This window comes from Patella vulgata, chromosome 5 (genome assembly GCF_932274485.2).
Source record: "Patella vulgata chromosome 5, xgPatVulg1.2, whole genome shotgun sequence".
NCBI lineage: Eukaryota > Metazoa > Mollusca > Gastropoda > Patellidae > Patella > Patella vulgata.
This window is the reverse complement of record NC_065883.2, coordinates 794,327-814,352: the sequence shown is the minus strand read 5'-3', so window position 1 is coordinate 814,352 and position 20,026 is coordinate 794,327. Positions and strand designations below refer to the sequence as shown.

General features: G+C 36.1%; 1 protein-coding gene across 1 annotated transcript; it reads right to left on the bottom strand.

Annotated features, from left to right (window-relative positions):
• Positions 1 to 1,995: 1,995 nt before the first annotated feature.
• On the bottom strand, positions 1,996 to 19,989 carry LOC126822193 (general transcription and DNA repair factor IIH helicase subunit XPD). Its single transcript, XM_056100877.1, has 18 exons — positions 19,847 to 19,989; positions 17,529 to 17,628; positions 16,148 to 16,225; positions 15,128 to 15,190; positions 13,847 to 13,960; positions 13,056 to 13,172; positions 12,562 to 12,615; positions 11,313 to 11,375; positions 10,845 to 10,968; positions 9,933 to 10,029; positions 8,579 to 8,688; positions 7,677 to 7,700; positions 6,011 to 6,179; positions 5,351 to 5,469; positions 4,426 to 4,565; positions 2,913 to 3,014; positions 2,633 to 2,696; positions 1,996 to 2,102 (listed from the first exon to the last, which is right to left on the bottom strand). The coding sequence occupies exons 1-18, from the start codon at positions 19,849 to 19,851 to the stop codon at positions 1,996 to 1,998; spliced, it is 1,650 nt and encodes a 549-aa protein (XP_055956852.1). The 5' UTR covers positions 19,852 to 19,989.
• Between the last annotated feature and the right edge of the window lie 37 nt (positions 19,990 to 20,026).

The window sequence follows — 20,026 nt, the reverse complement described above, 5'->3', positions numbered from 1 at the left end:
AGAATTTTGAGAGGTATATATATTCTGCTTACATTTAAACATACATTATGCAAGATCTAAATCTGCCGATTGCAGGTCTTTCTTTAGGCCTGAAATGTTTTCTAAAGTATTAATTAGACATTAATTAACTGATCCAGGCCTTAATCAACTCTCGATGGCATCAGATTTCTCTGATATTAAATAGATTAGAATGGTTCAGCGATACTTTGATTTAATCAAATATGGAGGACCGAGACTTAGCTTCGATCAACCAGTACGGTGATTGAAATTATTGCACACGTCTGTCAAACCTTCAAAGGCTAATATCTTCGCAATAGAGTAATTTGAATGAAATTTTCAAATTATTCATTTTACATCATCTACTTTCGAACTATTATAGCAAGAATGTCAGCTCTTTATCTAAATCTTACATAATGCATCTATCTATACTAATATTTGTGACTGTCGTTTGTCTGTCTGTTTGTTTGTTTGTCTGTCTGTTCGGGGTTGGCGGCTACACTAGGTCTGCCCCGAGTCTGAAATTTGGGGTACAGGGGTAGCTCGGACCGGGGAGTAACATAGGCCAGGTGGCGTTAGTCTACCACTTCCGGTTTCGGAGTTATGACCCCCGAGCGAAGCCGAGCATTCTGCTAGTCTTTAATAAAATTGAAAAGGTTAAATTAGTCTTTTTGTGTATAACGGATGTAAACAGAAGTAGGACCGCATTACAAAACAGTATATGGTGGCCATAATAGGGCAGAGATTTATTATCGATGTAGAGTAGATAGTCCTCTGTGTGAAGAATGCAAATAAAATAACCCTTGACATATGGAGTTTTATAAATAGAGTATGCAGAATTCTTCTATCTCACATTACACACGTAACTCATTCTCATACAAACACTGACGTTTAATCTTTCAAAAGGTTACAACTTGAGCTGAATTAATTCTACTTTAATAATTTTGTTACTTACTTGTTCATACCAAGAGGCCACAATATTTTCCTGAAACAATATAAAACAAACGTAACAAACTATCAAAATCTAGTCACATCTACAAGTCATCAGAGTTTTGACAAGGATTGTCTGACAACCAAAATAGTTTTTCGTATTGGCCTAAATTTAATTTCAATACTTTAATTGTGAACACATCACGAGATATTCTTTAAGAGGCATTTAGTAACTCGAAAGATAAATAAACTACTTATAGATAAACAGCTACTATTTTCCTACTCACTGGCTTGTGACATGGGGGATCACGGTGGCTATATGGGTAGGATGCTGGCTCGCTAGCCTGGAGGTCGGGTGTTCGATCCCTGCATTGGCCGAAAAGTTCATCCAGATTTTCCGGCGTGGTTACCCTTGTCAGTGATGCAGGAAGGAATGCTGACAAGGAACAGCCGTCTAGTCGTTTGGGTGGGACGAAAAACCGTACACATTGCCGTGCACGTAAAAGATTCCTTGACAGTTGGAATTCGATATAAGAGTAGGCCGTAGTGCCACTGTCCGGGCAAAATTTCCCTCATAGCACCTTGTATGGCATATGCCTGTCTTCATTAGCCCAGTTCGGAGCAAAACAGTAGGACGTTAAACCCCATTTCATTTCATTTCATTTCATCTTGTGACATGTTCACAATTAAAGTATTGAAATTAAATTCAGGCCAATACGAAAAACTATTTTGGTTGTCAGAAAATTCTTGCCAAAAATCTGATGACTTCTCATAAATATCACATTTCAATGTACTTAATTTTTCTCATCAATTTGTTTGTAGGAATGTATGATTATCAACTAAAATTTACGATTGTAAGTTACATTTATCAGGGTTGCGTACTTGATATATGAGCCTACTGCACATATTTGGATTCATTAAAAAATTTCATCGATTTACTTCCTGTCACCAGGGTAAAATATTTACCTGTGGTAATTTGTGTTTTTAAGTTACGCCAAATTATTTGCAAACCAGAATATTTTTTTCATTTGGCCTTAGAGCCTTAGATTTTACAACAAAGATTTTGAATTAAAATATACGAACCATATAAACGTAACTTGTGAAGAAACAAACAATTCCATCGGGTACTGTTCCACACATATCTACCAGTAAAGTTCCGTAGTTTCTTATCACAGCTAATAACAAAAATAATATCTTTAAAAGTATAAACACAGGGCAGATTATCTTAAATGCTTTACACAAATCCAGTTTTGACGAATCCAATATGCACATTGGGCTTCATGATAATAATGATTTACCTTATATAAAACATAGGTTGCCAGGCAACAAAACAAACATCCGAGCTGTCAACAAGAAATTTTGCATATTTTGTTTTAATTAAAATAATTAATTTGTCTCAAAATATTTACAGCTTGGCGACATCAAAACACAATAAAATGTCTCTTTATAAAATAATTCTATCTCTGGTAAAGTTTAATCTTCTGAAGTTATTTCAAGTCGTTTAACGTCCACTCAACACACAAACTAGGCCATTTCGGGACTAACATGTGAGAGGAAACCAGAGGACCCGGAGAAAACCCACGAAGTTTGAGACGCTATCCTACTCCTTGAAACCACGCCACTTGACTCAACAACAGACCTAATGATTGCATGCGTTAAATGCCTAGACCACCCTGAAGACGCCATCATTGATATAAATACTAACCTACATCTTCTCGAACTTCAAATTTTGATGACATAGCAACTTGATCATTACCTTTACTAACAATCTATAATACATTAATATCTTGATATAAAACATCGGCAGGACTAAAAATATCAATTAATTATTCATTTATCCTGTTGTTTTCTTGGTAAATATTGACCTGGTTGTAAATCGTGATATAAATATCATATCGTGACTACAGTGGCAATACCCAGCACTAGTCAAAACAGGCAAATTGATTTCCTTGTTGATTTGAAAAACTTGTAATTGTTTATCTTACCATAGGACATATACAAATTCTGGCTAGAGTCATTGTAAAGGTTGCCATAGTAACTGGACGGAAATCAAGAATCTTGGGATACATATCTAATGGAGAAAGAGTCTGCAAGGAAAACATATTTAAAATTAAATTATACAACATGTATGTCAATAAATCATTGTTGGTAGTGGTGATTTACCTTCAATTTCTCGCTAGGATGGGAATCTACTTGGAAACTTAAACATACATTATGCAAGAGCTAAATCTGCCTATTGCAGGTCTTTCTTCAGGCCTGAAATGTTTTCTAAATTATTAATTAGACATTAAACATACATTATGCAAGAGCTAAATCTGCATATTGCAGGTCTTTCTTTAGGCCTGAAATGTTATCTTAAATATTAATTAGACATTAATTTATCCAGGCCACAACCAACTCTCGATGGCATCAGATTTCTCTGATATTAAATAGATTAGAACAGTTCGGCCATATTTTGATTTAAGCTAAAAATGGAGGAGCGAGACTTAGCTTCGAACAACCAGTATGGTGGTTGAAATTATTGCACACGTCTTGTCAAACCTTCAAAGGCTAATATCTTCGCTCGCAATAGAGTAATTTTAATGAAATTTTAAAATTATTCATTTTACATTATCTATTTTCGACCTATTATAGCAAGAATGGCTAGCTCTTTATCTAAATCTTACATAATGTATTTTTAATATAAATCTCCAAGGACCTCCCACATCTGGGTTTACTCTGTTCAGTTAGATTTCTATTAACTCAAAACTTTGTTAAAAATTGAGAGAGAGAGAAATGGGGTTTAACGTCCACTCAACACAAACTAGGTCATTTCAGGACTAACACAGGGTTCATTTTTATTGTCACGTACAACCGGGGAATCGAATGACAGACAGCGCGCTCGTGCTAAACATTCGGCCATCCAACCCCCCTCAAAAATTCGGAACATCAACCGAAGATGATCTCCATCACGATTTGGTGTCGGAATACCAACAAGTTGGCTATTGATTTTTTTCACGAATACCCTTTGACTTTGCAGACCCTGGATTGGGAAACGTTGTTCTAGATGTAAGTAAGTGACTGGCTGTTGTTTTTTTCACGAATACCCTTTGAATTTGTGGACTCTGGATTGGGAAACGTTGTTCTAGATGTAAGTAAGTGACTGGCTGTTGTTTTTTTCACGAATACCCTTTGAATTTGCGGACCCTGGATTGGGAAACGCCGTTCTAGATGTAAGTAAGTGACTGGCTGTTGTTTTTTTCACGAATACCCTTTGAATTTGCGGACCCTGGATTGGGAAACGTCGTTCTAGATGTAAGTAAGTGACTGGCTGTTGTTTTTTTCACGAATACCCTTTGAATTTGCGGACCCTGGATTGGGAAATGTTGTTCTAGATGTAAGTAGGTGACTGGCGGTTGTTTTTTTCACGAATACCCTTTGAATTTGCGGACTCTGGATTGGGAAACGTCGTTCTAGATGTCAATAAGTGATATCAGGTGTTCTGATAAAAGAACTTACACCAGATGTAATAACAACTGTTTGAAATCTATCAAAGACAGGTTTAATGGCAATAGAAGCATCCATACAACTAAAATATAGCACAGGATTTGATATGGTTGGTGTTCTATCATCAAACGGTTCAATTATTAACATAAAACCTGAAATAAAGAAAAACACATTTAACGCCTTGTCAACTAAATACTTCAATTAACAAACAATGGTTCAACATTTCGTCAACCTGTCAACAACATCGTGTCAACCTGTCAACAACATCCCATCAACCAGTCAACAACATCCCATCAACCAGTCAACATCTCGTCAACCAGTCAACAACATCTCATCAACCAATCAACAACATCATGTCAACCAGTCAACAACATCTTGTCAACCAGTCAACATCAACCTGTCAACAACACCTTGTCAACCAGTCAACAAACAGCGGTTGAATGACTTGTCAATCAGTCAACAAACACATTGGTTGAATATCTCATCAACCAGTTAACAAACAGTGGTTGAATGACTCGTCTACAAATACAGCGGCTAAAAGACTGGTCAAACAGTCAATAAACACAGTGCCTCAATGTCTCACCAACTCAATACTTCAGTCAATAAACACAGCAGTTTATCATCTCATTCATGCCATATGTTTAAGACTAACATATGGTGTTTTTAAAGTTTCTATGGTTCAAGTAAAATGAAGGGGAGAGAATTTTATCAGGTTTTAAGAATTTCTACCTATTTTCTTCAAGGGCCATAACTCTATAAGTAATTGATAAGACCAATGTCAACAGTATATATTTTAAAAAAGATCCGATGCTAAATGTCATCTGTAGAGTGTTCACAAGAAATTGTGGACAATGGATGGAACAGACCAATGGCAAATACAACCACATTCAAATGTCAACATAAAAAACTGAAATACTTGTAGTATTATAAACATTACCTTTAGCGTATGTACTGACTAATGTAGCAAAGTTAACGAGTAAAGTCAGAGCTGAAAAATCATGTAAGTCTGTTAGTTCTAATGTTCTCATCAACGACGCTAATCTCTCCGCACAAAATCTGAAGAAGTGAAAAGAATGAAAGGTGTTTAAAGTTCTACTGTTTTGTGCCGACTGGGATAATGAAGGTGGCTGGGTATATGCTATACAGTGTGCTATGAGGGCAATTTTGCCAAGCTTACTCTTATTTCAAATACCAACTTGAAAAGTTCTTTTACGTTTATGCCAATGTTTTCCCTGGAAATCTGTTTTTTCATTCCATCCGAATTAATTACAAGTCTCCTTTTTGAATATGTTTATAATTATACAAAATTAAACACATTTTGTATAAAATTGTTTATGCATTGTTTTTTCTTGTTGAATATATATCTTCCAAAAACTCTTCGATAGTTCTCTTCCATCAACAGCTTTAAGACTAACTTAAAAACATATTTATTTTAAAAATGTTTTTGCGCTGTCGTGAATGCGCTTAGAAACACTGATGTGTAATGAAGCGCTATATAAATCGAACAATAATAATAATATTTACATGTTCTTCTACAACACAATATTCACCACTAAAAATAATGTAATTAATGAATAAAATAAAAACATGACCCTACCTCAATGGTTTTCTATCTATACATATTTTTTGAGCGCAGTCTTTCAGAAATGACGGAGGTGATTCAGAAACCACATGTTGAACCCGTAGTCTAGATTTCATATATTCTAAAAATCGCTTCATGAAACTGACAAAATGTTCTGCATTTCGGATGGTGCCTGGGACAGCCTCTGAAGTTGAAAAATTTAATTACTTGAAAAAAACTTAAAGGAGCTAAATCGCTAATATTTTGGGCCTAGAAATTGGCACAAATGGGTCGCAACACATATAATAATGTAATATGAATTTATATAAAATGTTATACATTCAATCGTTTCCGTTTTACTGGGAATTGTCATCAGTTCTGTTCGGCGAAATACAGCAGAAGTCTCAACCGAAAGACAGTTTCTAGCGTCTGGTTATTCCAGTCAACACCGATAGTATATTTTGCGCATGCTCTCAAAATAAGAATATGGCATCACCGTTTGACATGACTTGTGGAATATGTCTAGCCTCATTCTTTGAGCACCTTGTTACAAATGGTACTGAAACGCATTATGGTACACGATTCGTGTACCGATGGTAAAATGTCTATTTTGTCTTAAATATTGGATATCAGAAGCCCATCTTTTCCAGGTAAGACCACAACACCAATGCTGATTTAAATTGCAAAAAAATGTGTGTTTTCAATGTCGAAGATTTTGGATGATATTGAGTTACGGACTTAGCTACTTTAAAGACAGTGAAAACTCTCATGTTGTCCATTTATCAACATTTAGAGACATTTTAATTTTCTAAACCAATCGGATTTAAATACAGATCTATATTTCATTTCATTTTTTTTATACTTTTGATGGCCTACACTACATGAAGATCTGACCAGTTGTACTGGGAGATTGCGTCAGGGGTCGTACGAGTCGCTTTTGACCCTGTGATGTTAGACATCGATTAATCAATCAGCGTTGACCTTTCTTGGGTTTTACCCACAGTTCTGTGCAGAGCATGTATTTATAAACATCTCATGAAAATTACGCAAAACACCATTAGGCATCCATTGCAGAAAAAATAAATGAAATGAAATGGATTTTAACGTCCTACTGTTCTGCTCCTAACCTGGGCTAATGAAGACGGGCATACACCATACAGTGTGCTATGAGGGAAATTTTGCCCGGACAGCGGCACTACGGCCTACTCTTATATCGAATTCCAACTGTCAAGGGGTCTTTTACGTGAACGCCAATGTGTACACGGGACCTCGGTTTTTCGTCCCATCCGAATGACTAGACAGCTTTCCTTGTCAGCCCCTCCGTCCTGCATCACTGACAAGGGAGAACCACGCCGGAAAATCTGGATGAACTTTCTCGCCAATGCAGGGATCGAACACCCGACCTCCAGGCTAGCGAGCTAGCATCTTACCCACTTAGCCACGTGATCCCCAGAAAAAATAAACAAACCAGTGCCACCTTATGTATGTTGTTTCTATGGACATGATATTCAAAGCTATTTTATGTTATTTGGGATTGGTAGACTTGGTTATCCATGTGTTAACTTGAAATTTGGAATAACAACAGATTTTGTTTCCTGAGGTTCAAAAGTTGTTAATTAGGCCTACTTTAAAATGTTTGTTCTAAATAAGTTGTTAATTAGGCCTACTTTAAAATGTTTGTTTTAAAAAAGTAAACTCATACCTTGTAGGATTTCATCTGGTAAAACTGAAAATAAAACCCAGAACATTTACAATAATGAGAGAGAGAGAGAGAGAGAGAGAGAGAGAGAGAGAGAGAGATGGTTTAACATCGACTGGACTGGACGCAAGCTAGGTCATTTCGGGACCAATATATGGTTCACTTTTATTTCAATAATTAGCTTACGCGTAGTGGTCTATAGCGGTGGGAGGAAACCGGAGCACCCAGAGAAAGCCCACGAGGTTGGACAGGCGACCCTACTCCTTGTCACGTACAACCGGGGAATCAAAATCACGCCAGGTGACTCAATGACAGACCTTATGATACAATATGCACGCGCTAACCATTCGGCCAACCAATCCCATCCTCCAACAATAATAATGAGAGGACATTAAAACCAAGTTGGACAATTGAACATTTTGCTGTTCTCAATACAGTCAAGTAGAGTTATTTGTTTTTAGTTCAATCAGGACGGAGGGGCTGACAAGGAAAGCTGTCTAGTCGTTCGGATGGGACGAAAAACCGAGGTCCTGTGTACACATTGGCGTGCACGTAAAAGATCCCTTGGCAGTTGGAATTCGATATAAGAGTAGGCCGTAGTGCCGCTGTCCGGGCAAAATTTCCCTCATAGCACACTGTATGGCGTATGCCCGTCTTCATTAACCCAGGTTAGGAGCAGAAAAGTAGGACGTTAAACTCCATTTCATTTCATTTCATTTTAGTTCAATAGTGTAGAGATTTTTGTTTTTAATACAGTCTTATCAAGTTTTATCTTTTCAATACAGCCTTGTCAAGTGTGTCACCAGAGAATTATTAATTTTATATGAAATAATTAAATGATTTATTATTATTTTACCTGGATTAGCAAGTATAACATCAATTTCTCTTGATTTATATATATTTACCTGGATTAGCAAGTATAACATCCGTTTCTCTTTGTTCGTTAGCTTCACGTAAACCTTCAACCATTCTATGATATTCTTCTCTTAACTTCTTCTCATCACCATCTTTAACTCTGGAGAACAGAAAACATATCACCCTTATTACCCAGGCCTGGATATAACGGTTTTACATGTACATGACAAAATGTCAGGCACTAATTAAATTGTACCTGACATTTTCAACTTAGTGCTGGACATGTATTAATAATATCAATAAAAAAGACAAATCAGTGCCGGACAAAATGACAGGCACCAGAGGTTTAGTGAATGACAAAACCTGAATCTGTGCCTGACATTGACAGTGACAGGTGCCTTATTTCCAGGCTTGAATATTACTGACGATCTAACTGGCAGACCATGATCATCAGGAAACGGCATTCAGCAGATGACCAGTCAACACCTGTCGCATCAATTATATTGTGTCATTCTTGTAGTATAATACTATAGGGTTTATTTTAGTTCTAAGAAAGGTGTTCTGTTTAATACAGAAATTCTCTACCTACATGATGTGTGGCGAAAACTAGGGTAATGAAGTAGCTTGCATTATTCTACTACTTTCTTAGACTAACTCATTCCAAATTATCATTCTTATTACTGACGTTCTAACTGGCTGAAAATGACCTTTAGGAAACGGCATTCAGCAGATAACCAGTCAACACTTGTTGCGTCAATTATATTGTATCATTCTTGTCGTCATTGCTAAGGTTTTCTCTATTTTACTTCTAGTTTGTTTTCATTGCAATCTGATTAAAATACAGATCTATATTTCGTTTCGTTTTTTTTATACTTCCGATGGTCTACACTACATGAAGATCTGACAAGTTTTAGTGGGAGTTCACATCAGGGGTCAAACAAGCGGCTTTTGACCTTATGACGTCAAGACATTGATTAATCAATCAGCGTTGACGTTTCTAGTGGTTTACCCACAGTTCCATGCATCAAAAGGCCAAGAACTTGCCGTAACAGACTGTTTCATTGGCTAATAGATTACATCATCCAGAACATGTCAATGATAACAACTCTTCCAGGTCCTAGTGTAGTAAAGACAAGTAAAACGAAATTTTGAACTATAAAAACGAAACGAAATAGGATTTGTTTTAATCTGATTATTTTTATTTTGAGTGAACCAAATATCTTTACAGATTCGGGATGGTACAACACAGTGGACGTTAATGAGTGGCCAATGGATCCATTCAATTGATTTGATATTGCGAGTTGTCTGCAGCTTTGTCAAATTATGGGTTTTGAATGCTAAAAAAAATGTTTATTTGCATACCCTCGTCTCTTTAATATTTCCAACCCATCCCCCCTCTCTTACCTTTTTATATGTCTGTCTAAAGTTTCAATATTTGCTGAACATCTTTCTAGAGTTCTTTTAGACATTTTAACACTCATTGACTCAATACACACATTATCTGAAGTCAAAATACCATAAAAACATTAAATTCCATTTTCACCTGGATTTAGTCGTAATAATCTTATAACATCCTTCCATGCAGGAGCCACAGTATGTTGGTGAGAATATTGCTAGCTGGTTAGCGTCTTAACCAGGAGTTTTTGGGCTCAATCCTATAGTTGGCTGAGAAGATTTCCTCAAGGCCTGTTTCACGAAATTTTAACTAAGATAAAATCCAAATTTTCGTAATTTGATTGGATAATATTAGATTGATTTTAGTGCTTAGCCAATCAAAATTGAAGTATCTACTAAAATTTGGATTTTATCTTTAGTCAAGATTTCAAGAAACAGGGCCCAGGACTATCCAGCCTTGTTTCTCTTTGTCAGTGATGCAAGACGGAGGGTCTCACAAGGAAAAGCATCTCGTTGTTCAGATAGGAAGAATTAGCAAAAAAAGAAGTATACTACGCGGCTGCCATGGCAAAATATCCCCTGTAAGGTAGATGCCCGTCTCTATTCGATCTATAATATCATAGTTATGGCTGGTAATTAATTTCACAAACAGACTTAATCTGTCACAATGATAGTCTGGGAAACATTTAACGTCCTATTCTTCGGCACCAAACAGGCTACAAAATGGTCTTGGGCTTTGCATGCCAGAAGGAAGAGGTCATTAGTATTCTACATTTGGCATGGCCACCTCATGAAATGCAATGTGGTGTAACATCCTACATTTCTGCACCACACGGGCTAACAAGAGTCTGGGCTTCGCATGCTAGGAAGAGAGAGGTCATTAACGTGTTATATTTGGCATGTGTTGTAAGTAGAACATACCTATATTATGTGCCTCATCAAATACAACCACAGATTTCTTCGCTAATTCTTTTGACACCTGTTCAGCGATTTTAGGATCAAGTAGATAATAATAACTATATATTATAACATTAGCATGGAGGAGCTGAAATATACATAAATATTCTAAAATAAACATTCTTATCTTTCAAAGATATATAACTTACTTGATCATCATTTTCTTATCTTTCAAAGATATATAATTCGATCATCTTCTGGTAATCAAACAACCAAATAGCTTATTAGTCTGCTTGATTAAACTTGAGCAGAAAATGCCCATTATCGAAATTAGTCAAGGTCTTGATGGAAATGAAACTATATACCAAGTTTCACCACTCTCACTCAATCAGAATCAAAGTTATCATGCCCAAAAGTTTCAACTAAACAAATTACTAAAGTTCATTATCGAAAACTATACATGAAGTTTCAAAGGTAAAACATTTTACTTACGGCATATCTAGCAAGAAAATAAGGACAGAAATTCTTTAATCTACCATATTCTTTAAGATCATCCTGTAAATTTAAAACATTATCGATGTCTTAGTTTTACCTTTCATTGGGTAAATCAAATTAATTTAAGAATTCAATTGTATAAAACTATTGGACTATAATTATAATAATAATAATAATAGTGTATATTTATAATTCGCAAATTTCCATACACATATGCATCCTCAAAGCGCCAAACATACAGATAAAACACCTATAACACAACACAGTTCTATGTATAACAATCTCTATATTATACACACACCATGTTTCAACAAGATTTCACTGGTTATTATTATTTATATACTGGAAATCTTGTCAAAATGTTGTGTGCAGCTGTAATTTTTTTCAGTATTTAGGTTTTTTCAGATTTTTCTGGTATTTAGTGTCAAAAATTATTCTTCCATTACTTATCGGTGTTGTTTCAGTATTTTTCGGTGTTTCTTCAGGATTTTTGAGATTTTTGAGGTGTATAGTGTTGCCCGTTGTGTGTATAGTGATTGCAATGCCACTCAAAGATTATAATTACACATCTATATCTCCTATAGCAACTATTGATGTTTTAAGGTGACTATTCCCTATAGCAACTATTGATGTTTAGATGTAACTATCACCCATAGCAACTATTGATGTTTTAAGGTAACTATCCCCCATAACAACCTTCTGTAAAGTTCTTAAGTAAGACTGATAATGAGGTAATATTAATGTTTAGATGTAACTATCCCCAATAACAACCTTCTGTAAAGTTCTTAAGTAAGGTTGATTTTAAGCTCCAATAACCACATGCACTGAATTTTACCTGTACAAGGTAAGCAGCGGTTGATACCTGGCGATAATTTTTATAGATTGTGTGTCGATGTGTATGTCAGTTAACAACCTATTTCTAAATTTGTTATTTGATATAGAAATCAAAACGGCAGTTAATGTGTTATCTACTTCATATAGACGGAGGTAGTTATGGAGGTGTTGATATAGACGAAGGTAGTTATGGAGGTGTTGATATAGACGAAGGTAGTTATGGAGGTGTTGATATAGACAGAGGTAGTTATGGAGGTGTTGATATAGACAGAGGTAGTTATGGAGGTGTTGATATAGACAGAGGTAGTTATGGAGGTGTTGATATAGACGAAGGTAGTTATGGAGGTGTTGATATAGACGAAGGTAGTTATGGAGGTGTTGATATAGACGGAGGTAGTTATGGATTACTTACTAAACTATAAATACCAGCAGGTAATGGCGTGTCTCTACCATGAGCATCAAATTCCTGAGAAAAAAACCCAGAAATATTATTAACACAAAATATAAGAGTAGGCCGTAACACTGATCCCTGAGTGGGTCGAGAAAATTCATCGTAATTTTCTGGCATGGTTCCACCTTGTCAGTGATGCAAGATGTAGGGTCCGGCAAGGGACAACGTTTAGTCATTCAGATAGGACGGAGAACCGAGGTACCGTGTGCACTACCTTGGCAGTTGGAATAAGAGTAAGCCTTAGTGTCAGTTCAAAATTTCTCTCATAACAGACTGCATGAGGTATGTCCGTCGTCAGAAAAAACAGTAGGACATTAAACCCCATTTCATATCTTGTATACAGGAGACTACAGTAGTCAATATAATGTATTGCTGTCTTCAATAGCCCGGTCTGAGTAGAAGAGTAGAACGTTAAACGCCATTTTATTATCAATAATCCTGGTTAGTGAGCTCACCTCGTAAAAATCACAGATGGGTATAGATGGATCATGTTTATATCGTTGTCGAATGTGTGAAGCTGTTAGTTGATGACATTGTCCATCTACAGTTTTACCATCTCTATTCTGACTAACCTAATACAAAAAACAACAAACATTTATTATAAAAATACATGTAATCAATCAAAACTTCAGCCAATACATTCAATATTGCTTGTTTTATACAAGTCAAATTATTAACATTTAACTCAAGGTTCAAATATGTAGTACTTTAATATTATTAAACCTGATTGTAGAGCAGTTATTATGTTAAATATGTATTATTTTAATGTTATCAAATCCAATTCTACAGCAGTTTTTATGTTCTATTTGGTAAATGTCAGCTAAGGATAAATATAAAACCAAACTAAATTATAAATTATGTGAAATGGGGTTTAACGTCCTACTTTTCTGCACCAAATGGGCTTATAAAGACAGGCATAATGCTAAATAGTTTTTTTTTATTGTACCGAATTTAGTAAGGAAGATCGAGGCTAGCCTCAAATTCAAAAGCTTATATCTTGGTTCAGAGTGGAGCAATGTGAGTTAAATTTTCAGCATATTCTATTTACTTTATCTATTTTGTAACTATTATAGCGAGAACTGTCAACTCTTTATCTAATCTCCCATAATGCCCCTTTGAATCATTATTTCTTGGTCTGTTTATACTGTGCAGAAGTGTGGGCAGGCATGAAATTAAAAACATCATTTATGCTGTCGATTCATCGTGTGACAAAATGTCACTAAACAATAAAAATAAATAGATCTACCTCGGGATGTACACACAAATTCTTTCTTGAACTTAAAGCTAGTCCTAATATTTCTTGTGGCTGCCCAGTTTCTTTCTCATAAAATGCCATCAAATTCCTTAATTCTTCTACAACCTGAAGAAATAAACAAACAATACATATACAGAGATTCACAGAGAAAGGAAATGGTATTTCATTCCTACATTCTGAGCTTGAAAAAAACAAATGAAGGAACAATACAGGATTATAATCTCCTTCCTTTCTTTACCAACCAGGCTAATGATGAGGGGCATACACCAAGCAGTGAGCTATGAGAGGAAAATTAAGCCTAGGCAGCACTTCAATTCCAACAGTCAAGTTTTCTTTTAAGTGCACACGGCACATCAACATGTACAAGGAACTTTCTGAGCCACAACCAGGATTGAACATCTGACCTCCTACTTAGTGAGCCACCCCTTTAATCGCTGAGCCACGGTGGCTTACAGAAGTCCAAAAGACAAAGACATAAACTTAGAAACAAGATTAAAAAGTATAGAGATGGGTTTTTACCAGAATGTGATATGATAACGAAATGGGATTTAATGTCCTACTTTTCTGCACAAACTGGTTTAATGAAATGAAATGAAATGAAATGGGGTTTAACGTCCTACTGTTCTGCTCCTACGCTGGGCTAATGAAGACGGGCATACGCCATACAGTGTGCTATGAGGGAAATTTTGCCCGGGCAGCGGCGCTACAGCCTACTCTTATATCAAATTCCAACTGCCAAGGGATCTTTTACGTGCACGCCAATATGTACACGGGACCTCGGTTTTTTGTCCCATCCGAACGACTAGACAGCTGTCCTTATCAGGCCCTTCGTCCTGCATCACTGACAGGGGGAAACCATGCCAGAAAATCTGGATGAACTTTCTAGGCCAATGCAGGGATCGAACACCCGACCTCCAGGCTAGCGAGCCAGCGTCTTACTCACTTTGCCACGTGATCCCCCTGGGTTAATGAAGACGGATATCTCATACAGTGGGTTGGATGTGTTCTGTATCATAACGTCTGTCATTGAGTCAACTGGTGTAGTTTCAATTCCCCGGTAGTACGGTTGCCTGTCCAACTTTTTGAGTTTTCTCCGAGTCCTCCGGATTCACCCCACTACTAAAGACCAGTACGCGCAAGCCATTTAATGAAATAAAACTGAAACATATTTTAGTCCCGAAATGACCTGGTTTGTATCGCATGGACGTTAAACCCCATTTCTCTCTTTCTCTCGCTATGAGGGAAGTTTAGTATTTTATAAAAGGCACCAACCTTTTCGAGTTCTGGTACTGTTCTTGAACAATAAATAAGTTTAGTGACTTCCAATGGATTAGCCTGCAATAATAGAACAATAATCTTATATATAGGGATGTTGTTTTGTTTTTACTTACCCAGTCTTGTCTGACTGACAGTGATATTGATATTTATAATTTGTATGTGTAAAAAAACCATTTGAAACTTGATCAGAGATGAAGAAAATGGCTGGTACAAAACAGGTAACCTGTAAAACCTGGGTAATTGTCTTGATATCACCGTCCAAGGAATTGAACGTTAAACTGTACAAGAGAGAGAGAGATGGGGTTTAACGTCCACTCGACACAAACTAGGTCATTTCGGGACTAACATATGGTTTAATTTTATTTCAATAATTCGCTTGGGAGGAAACCGGAGGACCCGGAGAAAACACATGAGGTTGGACAGGCGACCCTGCTCCTTGTCACGTACAACCGGGGAATCGAAACCACGCCAGTTGACTCAATGACAATGACAGACTTTATGATACTGCGTGCACACGCTAACCATTCAGCCATCCAACCCCACTAAACTGTACAAACTTGGGAGCTAAATAGATAAATTACCAATATGGTTTCCTTCAATTAACCAAGTCAACATTGACAGAAGTATTTCTTTTTTCCCACATTGGTGATTCTGAGAATAAAATACGTACAGCACACGGTAGATTTTATAACTCTTTTGACATTCACAAAAAACCTTATCTAGGTGTTGATATTCTATAGGTGTGTATGAAATGGACACAGAGGATTTTTCCTGGATTTTTGTCAACTCTTCATGAAAATCCAAGTGATCTGTTGAGCGCAGGACTAATTTATTCACATGGTTTCAAGTTTTCATGTCATCTATGAATGACTACACAGTGATCATCCTAGGCTGACCTTAAAAATATCTCCTCGATTGTGGGTCGGGTTTGGTGAAACAAAGATATTTTTAAGGTCAGCCCTATAGGCCTGAGATTCATCTAAAGTTAGGCCTAACTATGATTAGTTCTCTTACCTTCATGTAAGCGACAACTAGGGAGAGCAGTGAGACCGTTTTACCTGTTCCTGAAGGCATCTCCAGAGCACAATGACCCTGAAATTATATACAACAATGATTAAAGTCAGAAAAATCATTCAACACAAAAACTTCAACATACATAAAGTCAGTCAGAAAATCCTTTAACAACTATAGTCTCTAGTTAAGTTTTCACCAAAGGGGAGTTAACTCTGGAACGGACAGTAAATATTAATAGGTTTCTTCTGTCCATGACCCCAATTTCATGTCAAAGTGTTATTAATTTGCTGATTTGTGTTATACATGTATAATGGAATTTTGATGATAAAATTCATCGTGGGTAAATCCTTTACAGTACCGAATAAAATACTGCTCCCTATAACCTAGAAATAACGATATGTTAAAACACCACTAATGAGAGAGAAGGGGTCTTTAGCAGTGGGAGGAAACCAGAGGACCCGGAGATAACCCACGAGGTTGGACAAGCAACACCACTCCTTGTCACGTACAACTAGGGAATCGAAACCACACCAGCTGTCTCAATGACAGGCTTTATGATACAGAGAGAGAGCGAGAAATGAGGTTTAACGTCCACTCGACACAAACTAGGTCATTTCGGGACTAACATATGGTTTAATTTTATTTTTTAATAATTCGCTTGTGCGTTGGGGTCTTTAGCAGTGGGAGGAAACCGGAGGACCCGGAGAAAACCCACGAGGTTGGACAGGCGACCCTACTCCTTGTCACGTACAACCGGGAATTTGAAACCACGCCAGTCGACTCAATGACAGACTTTATGATACAGCGCGCGCACGCTAACCATTCAGCCACCCAACCCCCCGCTTTATGATACAACGCACACATGCTAACCATTCGGCCATCCAACAGCACCACCACTAATGAACTAGTACCGGAAAATTTGTAATTTTGTGCCGCAATATAAAGACCCTGGAAAAAAGAAAGACTATGATAGACAAGAGAGTGATTACACCTTGAAAAGCCTAAATCTATGCCTGACATAGGCCTACATATAATCTGTAACAGACGCCTATTTCCACGTTTATTTCTTGCCGTTTTATTTCTTGGACTTTTTTTTACAAAGGGGGATAAATATTATCAAATACATAACAATGGGACTAGTATTAATGTGGGTACAAAATGAAGCGTTTATAGAATTTATATCAGAGATTTGAATTTTTGTTCCAATAACGAGTTATGGCAACTGCCAAATTTACCGATGCATCGATGTTTACTGTGGATATCGGCACTAACAAACACTGAGATTGTATTAAGAGGTCACCCCAGTCCTAGAAAACTCCCTTGAGTGGCCAGTGAATACAGATTGTATTGTAGGCCAATAAACGGTACTGAATCAAGTTACCTGAGCATCAATAGATTTCTTCAACTCCAGCATATAAAGATATTGTTCTGGATATATATAATCATAGGGAAAATAAACCAATAAACCATCAATATTCAATCTGAAACAAATAAACCAACAATTAGTTTAATCAAAACTGAGAATGGACAACATCTGGGCTCCAGGGCCTAGATAAAATTCAAATTTTAGTAGATACTTCAATTTTGATTGGCTAAGCACTAAAATCAGTAGATACTTCAATTTTGATTGGCTAAGCACTAAAATCAATCTAATATTAACCAATCAAATTACTAAAATTTGGATTTTATCTTAGTTAAAATTTCGTGAAAAAGAACCCTGTTTCGTTCCTTTTTTCAAGTCTGGACAATCTCAATCCCACAGTATAAAACTTTATTCATCGATTATCACTGGTAAAACTTGCCGGCCTTTCGTCAACCATTTTAAATCTCAGTGATGTATCCTTCAGCGATCGCTTCAAAAAGTTTCAACATGGCAGCATACACTGTAACCCAGGTATTGTTTAATCTTGTGTATCTAGCACTAATTTCTATCACATTCGTTTAATATCAAATCTTTGTTTAAAAATCGTTTAAAATCACCAAAAATCATCTAATTTGTACTGATTAATTTTGATAATGAGTGTCCAATTTACAAGTATTTAATTTCCTGATCACTGTTCAAAAATTAATCATTATACATCATTAATCAATTGGGTTGTTTATTTTTTAACAATGATTGAGAAATTAAACACTTGTAAATTGGACACTCATTATCAAAATTGAATGGTCAGCTTTAAACTGGACAGAAGTACAAATTAAACAATTTATGATGATTTTAAACAGTTTTTACAAATTTTTAAAAAAAGATTGGATATTAAAGGAATGTGAAAGAAATTAATGCTAGATACACAAGATTAAACAATACCTGGGTTACAGTGATATTTACCAAATCATTCACATTGCTCACTCAAAATAGTTCGTATTTTGAGATGGAATTTTGACACAAAAACGTTACGTTTTTAAATTGAATATGACAATTTGGCATAAATAACGGTATATTATCATATATGGATATAAATTATTGTCTTCTAAGTTGAAATAATGGTGAATTTGGGTAGATATGGGGTAAATTGTGCTACCCAAATATCGTGCTAAATGCGAGATAAAAACAAGATACATGAATGAATCATGATGATTGATGTAGCCTATGTCAAACACGGCCTATTGTAGTAATATGGAGGGTAAGAATTTGTGCTAAAGAACACATATGTAAAATAATATTATGGTCTTGATTAATTATTCTCCATTGCCAAAATATTAGCTATGGTATAATTTTATTTTGAAACGCAAATTAAATTGTTTATGAAATATTGCGACAATAACAGGACATGGGGTCTAAAGGCAAGGAATGGGGAAATATGATGGCTTAAACAATATTGTTATCTTTCATATTATTGATTCTAACTTCATAGCCAAAAATATAGAAAGTATATGCTGGTTATTTTGATACGTTAACTAAGCTATAGATTAATGAACATGTTGGTCTTTACATTTTTCTTAAACCAAATTAGGTAACAAATCCTGTCGATATACAGGTTGGGGTGGATGTCCATTCCATATTTGGAATTTAGCTGTTATCAGTTGTTTACGTAAATAACACAGACAAAAGAATAGGCAGCTATATAAGAGAGCGGGGCTAGAATAACTGGGAGAGATCATGCAGATTCTTTAGAAGAACAGACACACACTGGGTTCTTTAGACGACCATTTCACGATGTAATGGTTTCCTGAATCTAGCCTCGCTGGTTAGACTTTTACAGGAGTGGGGTTGGAGAGAAAGAGATGTTAATTTTAAATATTGTAATGTCGAATACTGTGTAACTGTTGTGACATAAAAATGTATAGAAAGAAAAACTATCATTGTTCCTGTTACTTATTCGATTTCTATATCGTGTGAAAACACAATGGTGAAGTCCTATAACAGGAGAGACACAACAGTAGCAGTCCAGAGCCATCCAACCCACCATTAGACGATCAGGCCAAAAACTAATATAAGATGTGTAGTCGGATAGTACTACACTATATAGCATGTACATTTTGTGACATCACTAATTATCAAAACAACACGTAGAATCAAGCCAATTCAATCGTTTATTTGGACCTTAATCAAATCAGTTCATTTTGTTTCACAAACAAGCATACACACTGGCCACATGATTCGGCAGGAATAACAAATAAAAATAAAAGTAGAGAAGTCAGAAGAAAAATGAAGCACAAAATTTAAACAGATATAATTCAACAACAACAAGAAATTCTCACTTCATTTTGACAAATTTATAAGTAGTTTCCGTGGGCTCCGCTGTCACATAAATAAATCTAAACCAGGTGGTAATAAATGCCTGTAAACTTGATGGATTTAATTCTCAATGGCTTTGTGCTTCTTTGCAGTTTGTTTAGCCGGAAGCACGTTTTCTTGCCGGAAGTCGAATAGAAGGCGTG

What these genes read in the sequence shown, in the direction of transcription:
- LOC126822193 (XM_056100877.1), bottom strand. An exon ending in ATTTGTGTGTACATCCCGAG is followed by an intron (nt 13,173 to 13,846) that starts GTAGATCTATTT and finishes TTTTTGTATTAG; the next exon opens with GTTAGTCAGAATAGAGATGG. An exon ending in ATAGATAGAAAACCATTGAG is followed by an intron (nt 5,470 to 6,010) that starts GTAGGGTCATGT and finishes TCACTTCTTCAG; the next exon opens with ATTTTGTGCGGAGAGATTAG.